Source organism: Zea mays, chromosome 9 (assembly GCF_902167145.1).
Source record: "Zea mays cultivar B73 chromosome 9, Zm-B73-REFERENCE-NAM-5.0, whole genome shotgun sequence".
In the NCBI taxonomy this organism is placed as follows: domain Eukaryota; kingdom Viridiplantae; phylum Streptophyta; class Magnoliopsida; order Poales; family Poaceae; genus Zea; species Zea mays.
This window is the reverse complement of record NC_050104.1, coordinates 48,349,477-48,355,690: the sequence shown is the minus strand read 5'-3', so window position 1 is coordinate 48,355,690 and position 6,214 is coordinate 48,349,477. Positions and strand designations below refer to the sequence as shown.

Genomic DNA, 6,214 nt, shown 5'->3' with positions numbered 1-6,214 from the left:
GTAGGCGACGCGACGATTATCACATCACCCGCCGGGGTCAAATACAGATACGCCGCGCGCCTCAGCTATGATCTAGAGTCCGATAGGTGCACCAACAACATAGCAGAATACGAAGCCGTCATCCCGGGTCTTCGCAAACTACGGGCCCTCGGCGTTACCACAAGCATCATCAGAACAGATTCCAAGGTCGTCGCTGGTCAGATCGAAAAGGAGTACTCAGCAAAGGAGCTTGTGCTGATGCAATACCTCACCGCTGTTCACGGCCTCAAAAAACAATTCAAGGGTTTCACCCTACAGCACGTCGAGCGAAACAAGAACGAAGAGGCTGATGCATTGGCCAAAGCAGCAGCCAAGGGAGAGGCACTGCCCTTCGACGTGTTCTACCATGTCATCGGCACACCAGCCGTCCATAATCCCGAAGGCTTGCAGATAACGCAAGATGCCGATAGCCACCGAATCGTCAACCACATAATGGCCGAAGATTGGCGGGCCCCAATAACACTATACCTCGAGGGCCATTACCATCCATCCGATCGCAACGAGGCCAAAAGGCTGAAACACAGGAGCAGGGACTTCACAATGGTTGAGGGCCAGCTTTACAAAAAGGGTATCAGCCAGCCTATGATGAAATGCATAACCGAAATCGAAGGCCTAGAGATCCTCCGCGAAGTCCACGGCGGAACCTGCGGGTCACACTCAGGACCCAGGGCCCTCGTAGCCAAGGTGATTCGTCAGGGATTTTATTGGCTCGCGATAATATGCACGGCCAACCGAGTCACCAGGTCATGTGAAGCATGCTAAAAATTCACTCCTCGCTCAGGCGCCACTTCGTAATTTACCAAGCTCATCGCACACACATGGCCACTTCAGCGATGGGGGTTGGACATCGTCGGGCCACTGCCTACGGCACAAGGGATCCTAAAATTCACCTTGGTCGTCGTCGAATATTTTACCAAATGGATCGAGGGCAGAGCAGTCTCCACGATAACAACAAAGACCGCGCAAAAATTCTTCTGGCAAAACATCGTCTGCCGGTTCGGAGTCCCATCCGAGCTAACAGTCAAGAACGGTAAATAGTTTGACAACCAGGATTTTCGGGAATTCTGCAGTTCCATCGGCACCAAGTCAGTGTTCGCCTCCGTATACCACCCACAATCCAACGGTGTCGTCGAACGCGCCAACGACAAGATCTTCAGCGCTATCAAGAAAAGGCTCCTCGACGACAAAAAGGGCAAATGGGCTGTCACACTCGGATTTAAGGGACAAAGCCGGGTGCATCTCATACATGCGCCAAATAGACAACATGTATAATAACAGAGTGTATAGAGATAAATGTCACAATATAATTAGAGTATTTATTACATAGCGGAAGTCTTACAAAATAAAAGGTAAATACAAAACGAACTAAGGATCATCCTTGGCGCCATAAAGCCAACTGGGAGACGCCACCTAGATCAAATCAAACTCCTCGTTGTGTGGCTCCTCTTGAACCACCTGTTCTTCTCCTGTGGGGGGTGTGAGACAGCAAGGGTGAGCTCACACATGATCATAGCTCAACAAGTTGTGGGGAAACCAGTGTGCAAGAACTCACCAAAGGTGGGTGTTCATGTGATGTGTAAGGCTGATCAACAATGGAGGTTAAAGCTAAGCATTGCTTTTAATAAGTTGGTCAAATTTTATTAGCAGTTACTAAATGTAAGTGAATACCAAACCATAATAAAAGTAATAGAACAAAATTAATAACTAATCCCATGCAAAAGCAAATGACAAATTGAATTTAAGTTACATAAATTAATCATGTGAGTGTCCGAGTCGCTCATGACCGTAAGCACGACTAGTATACCAGTTTTACACTCTGCAAAGGTTGTATTCTGTACCCACAAGTCATGTATCCCATGTCGCCAGGGTTTGCAAGGCCCTTAGACACTATCGAGGTGAATGGCTAGGGATCCACTACGATGCCTTTACAAAGTTCCACTAGCTTTCGAAAACCCGCTACAGTTTATGGGAAGAGCACTTGCAAGAATCCCTCGTCTGACCACCATCGCAGCAAAATCAACCCGAGAACCTCCCTGCATGCAACTCCCCTACTGCCCTTGCCCCTTTCGGGTAAGGTAGTCTTCCACTAGCTTTCCTAATTAGTTAGCCAAGGGGTCCCATTCCTCCCTTGTGGTGGCACGTTTTCCCGGGTGGTTCTCCATGTTCCCATTAACATAATGATCTTATCATGAACATAAATAACATAATAGAATAATAGGAACATGGATATAATGAAATATTAACCCAAAACCATGTAAGGCAATAGCATAACTACCTAATGATTCAGGGGTAAACAAGGTAAAAAGATAAACAGTTTAGGGTGACCGATTGGGTCCCATCAAAATTAAACTTATGCATGAATAAGTGATATTAAAGAACATTATTGGGTAACAAAAGTGGTTAAGGGCACAACTTGCCTGTCACTTGAGATTCCAGGTACCAGGATGATTCTTCAGATCCTCGTGACCTCATTGCTAGTCGTAGCAATACAAACAAACATGGTATAGATAAAATTAACATCACACCAAATATAGGAACAAACTGAATAATAATGATCTATGCGATGCTACGAGATCGTGGGATCGAGAACTACTAAGATCGGAGTTACGATTAAGGAGTTATGATTTTATAGAAGATCTGTGTGATTAAAATATCAAACTATATTATAAATTAGTTAGTATAAATCATATGAGTGGTTATTCTATAAATAATTATCTCAACTTTAATCTAAGTCATAAATTGACCATAGATCATATTCTAGTAGATTATAATGATAAGCAGTTTAACGAGACTAACCAACATAAGTTAAATAAAAGTCTAATTATAAAAGAACAAGCCATGGTATAATAAATGTTGTTATTGTATAGTAAATATTTGTACGAGACTAACACAACTTTAATGGATCAAATCGGAGCTAAAATGGAGGAGTTATGAATTTCCTAAGGTTTTATGTATTTGATATAAAATTAATTAGGAAATAAATTTTAAAGTGGCTTTCATGTCAAATCAGTGGCACTATTTGATAAACAATAAAATTATAAAATTATAGGCACTAAAATGGACTCATTTGGACTTAATATGAATTTTATATGAATTAAACAAATTCTAGCATTTATTTTTACATTAAAAATTCATTTCCATATTTATTTATTCAATTTATAAGTCTCTGGACTGAGCACTAAATTCACTGAAACACGGGGGCGAAATCAGAAGTAATCCATAGATTCAGCCTAACCCTAGGGTGGACGGCGGTTATATTAGGTAAAGGTCGAGGGCCATTTTGCAATTTCACACGGCCGAACGGGTACCGTGCACTCAGAGCCGTTGGATCTGCAGCCGAGGGCACGGATTAAATCGCTACTCCAACCTAAGCGGTACCCAACCGGATTCATCGGATCGCTAATCTACGGCTTAGATCAGCCTGGATGTGAAATATGCTCCCTCCCTTGGATTAAAATTGTACGGTCCTGATGTCGAATGCGTGGAAGGGTACGCGCGACCTAATCTGGGCTGTCCGTGAGCGATCCACAGCTCTGGACACACCACCGCTCCTCCGCCGAGACCGGGCACGACGGCGAGCACTGCCATAGCCGTGCGCCTCACCGGTGGCGGCAACCCGGCGATTCCTGCCCCAATCCTAACCCCCGTCTAGTGCCGAGCGTATAGGAGATCACGACGAATTGAGTGGGGCAATTCTTACCTTGGATCGTTGCTCTGGTGGTTACGGCCACGGCGGGACGCAAGCTCAGCGGAAACGCGACTCCGATGAGCAATCCCGCGATCGCCACGGGTCCAACCTCCCTTCTGCCCCTGCGAACACTTCCACCACACCCCGATGTGACCGCCCACGCTTGATATCGGTCGGCGGCGACCAGCGGGAAAGATTCGCCGAAGGGCTCGCGGTGCATCTCCCTCCTCACCCACTCTGCGGCGGCGGCGCAAAATCTAGGCTAGGGCTTTCACGATAGGGGTCCGTGAAGGCTACTTATGCGTAGCAGATGGCGTCCGAGGAGGTCGTTGAGCCGACCCGGCTAGCTCGCTACAGACGGTTACGCGGGGGAAGAACAGCGTAGCACGCCACACCCGGTGACCAGCAGCTGATGGGTAGGCCCGCCCGAGTCAGCGCCTGAAACGTCGGTAGACTCGATCACGCGCGGGAGCACGCTTAGTCTGTCTGACAGGTGGGACCCGAGTGCAGCGAGCGCGAGTCTGCTGCCGATCGGGCGGACCCCACAGGTCAGGCGCGCACCACACCTGAGTTGGGCCGCGCGGCATCACACTAGGGCGACAGTAGTGAAATCAGCCCACGCAGGTACAATCTATTTTCCTTATTTTTTTCTTATTTCTCTTTTCTTCTCTCTTAATTTAAAATTCAAATTTGAATTTATACTATGTCATGAACTTGTACTCATTTTTGAATGTACCCTTTGATCTGGCCATTATGGATTTAATTTATTTATTTATAAGTCTACTTTATATTTTATAGTATTTCTTTCTGCCTTCTTTTCTTTACCTATTTTCATTCTCTTGATTTTCAAATCTAAATTTAAATTTTTGTTATGAGTCTCACGAGGGATCAAAATATACCAAATTCAAATGTTAGAGTAAATAGATATTGTCGGGGACCATAATTAGGGGTACCCTCAAGGCTCCTAATTCTCAGCTGGTAACCCCCATCAGCATAAAGCTGCAAAGGCCTGATGGGAGCGATTAAGTCAGGGATCAGTCCATTCGAGCGACTCGATCACGCCTCGCCCGAGCCTAGCCTCGGACAAGGGCAGCCGACCCCGGAGGATTTCCGTCTCGCCCGAGGCCCCCCTCCGACGGCGAACATATTTCCGGCTCGCCCGAGGCCCTGCCTTCGCTAAGAAGCAACTCTGACCAAATCGCCGCACCAACCGACCAAATCGAGCAGTCAATGCAAAGGTGGCCTGAAACCTCTATCCTGACGCGCGCCCCCAGCCGGCAGAGCCGAAGTGACCGCCGTCACTTCGCCGCTCCACTGACCGATCTGGCAGGAGGACAGCGCCGCCTGCGCCACTCCGACTGCGGTGCCACTTGACAGAGTGAGACTGACAGGCAGTCAGGCCCTGCCAAAGGCATCATAGGAAGCTCCGCCCGACCCAGGGCTCGGACTCGGGCTAAGCCCCGGAAGACGGCGAACTCCGCTCCGCCCGACCCAGGGCTCGGACTCGGGCTAAGCCCCGGAAGACGGCGAACTCCGCTCCGCCCGACCCAGGGCTCGGACTCGGGCTAAGCCCCGGAAGACGGCGAACTCCGCTCCGCCCGACCCAGGGCTCGGACTCGGGCTAAGCCCCGGAAGACGGCGAACTCCGCTCCGCCCGACCCAGGGCTCGGACTCGGGCTAAGTCCCAGAAGACGGCGAACTCCGCTCCGCCCGACCCAGGGCTCGGACTCGGGCTAAGTCCCGGAAGACGTCGAACTCCGCTCCGCCCGACCCAGGGCTCGAACACGGGCTAAGTCCCGGAAGACGATGAACTCCGCTCCGCCCGACCCAGGGCTCGGACTTGGGCTCAGCCCTAGAAGACGACGAACTCCGCCTCGCCCGACCCAGGGGCTCGGACTCGACCTCGACCACGGAAGATAGACTCGACCTCGGCCTCGGAGGAGCTTCCACCTCGCCCAACCTAGGGCGTAGACCAGCCACGTCAACAGGAGGCACCATCATCACCCTACCCCGAGCTGACTCGGGCCACAGGGAACGAGACCGGCGTCCCATCTGGCTAGCTCCGCCGGATAGGCAATGATGGCGCCCCGCGTACCCTGTGACGGCGGCGGCTCTCAGCCCCCTTACGGAAGCAAGAGGACGTCAGCAAGGACTCAACCGCTCCGACAGCTGTCCCTCCGCCAGGCTCCATCGCTCCTCCGACAGCCACGACATCACACCAGCTGGGTGCCAAAATCTCTCCGGCCGCCACGACGGTGTGTACTTAGGGCACTAGCTCTCCTCCGCTAGACACGTAGCACTCTGCTACACCCCCATTGTACACCTGGATCCTCTCCTTACGCCTATAAAAGGAAGGACCAGGGCCCTCTTAGAGAGGGTTGGCCGCGCGGGAACGAGGACGAGACAGGCGCTCGCTTGGGGCCGCTCGCTCCCTCTCCCGCGTGGACGCTTGTAACCCCCTACTGCAAGCGCACCCGACCTGGGCGC

The 6,214-nt window shown here is 50.5% G+C and overlaps 1 protein-coding gene across 1 annotated transcript; it reads right to left on the bottom strand.

Annotated features, from left to right (window-relative positions):
- Positions 1-1,311: 1,311 nt before the first annotated feature.
- LOC100277296 (uncharacterized) lies at positions 1,312-3,993 on the bottom strand. The gene is made up of 3 exons (NM_001150901.2): positions 3,740-3,993; positions 2,457-2,513; positions 1,312-1,505 (listed from the first exon to the last, which is right to left on the bottom strand). Exons 1-3 carry the CDS (start codon positions 3,945-3,947, stop codon positions 1,450-1,452), a joined length of 321 nt encoding a protein of 106 aa, NP_001144373.1. The 5' UTR covers positions 3,948-3,993; the 3' UTR covers positions 1,312-1,449.
- Positions 3,994-6,214: the final 2,221 nt, after the last annotated feature.

Coding starts and splice junctions, on each gene's coding strand:
- LOC100277296 (NM_001150901.2), bottom strand. CDS start 3,947: ATGCACCGCGAGCCCTTCGGCGAATCTTTCCCGCTGGTCGCCGCCGAC. Junction 2,514..3,739: donor CACCAGAGCAACGATCCAAG/GTAAGAATTGCC, acceptor TGCTACGACTAG/CAATGAGGTCACGAGGATCT. Junction 1,506..2,456: donor CCTGGAATCTCAAGTGACAG/GCAAGTTGTGCC, acceptor CACCCCCCACAG/GAGAAGAACAGGTGGTTCAA.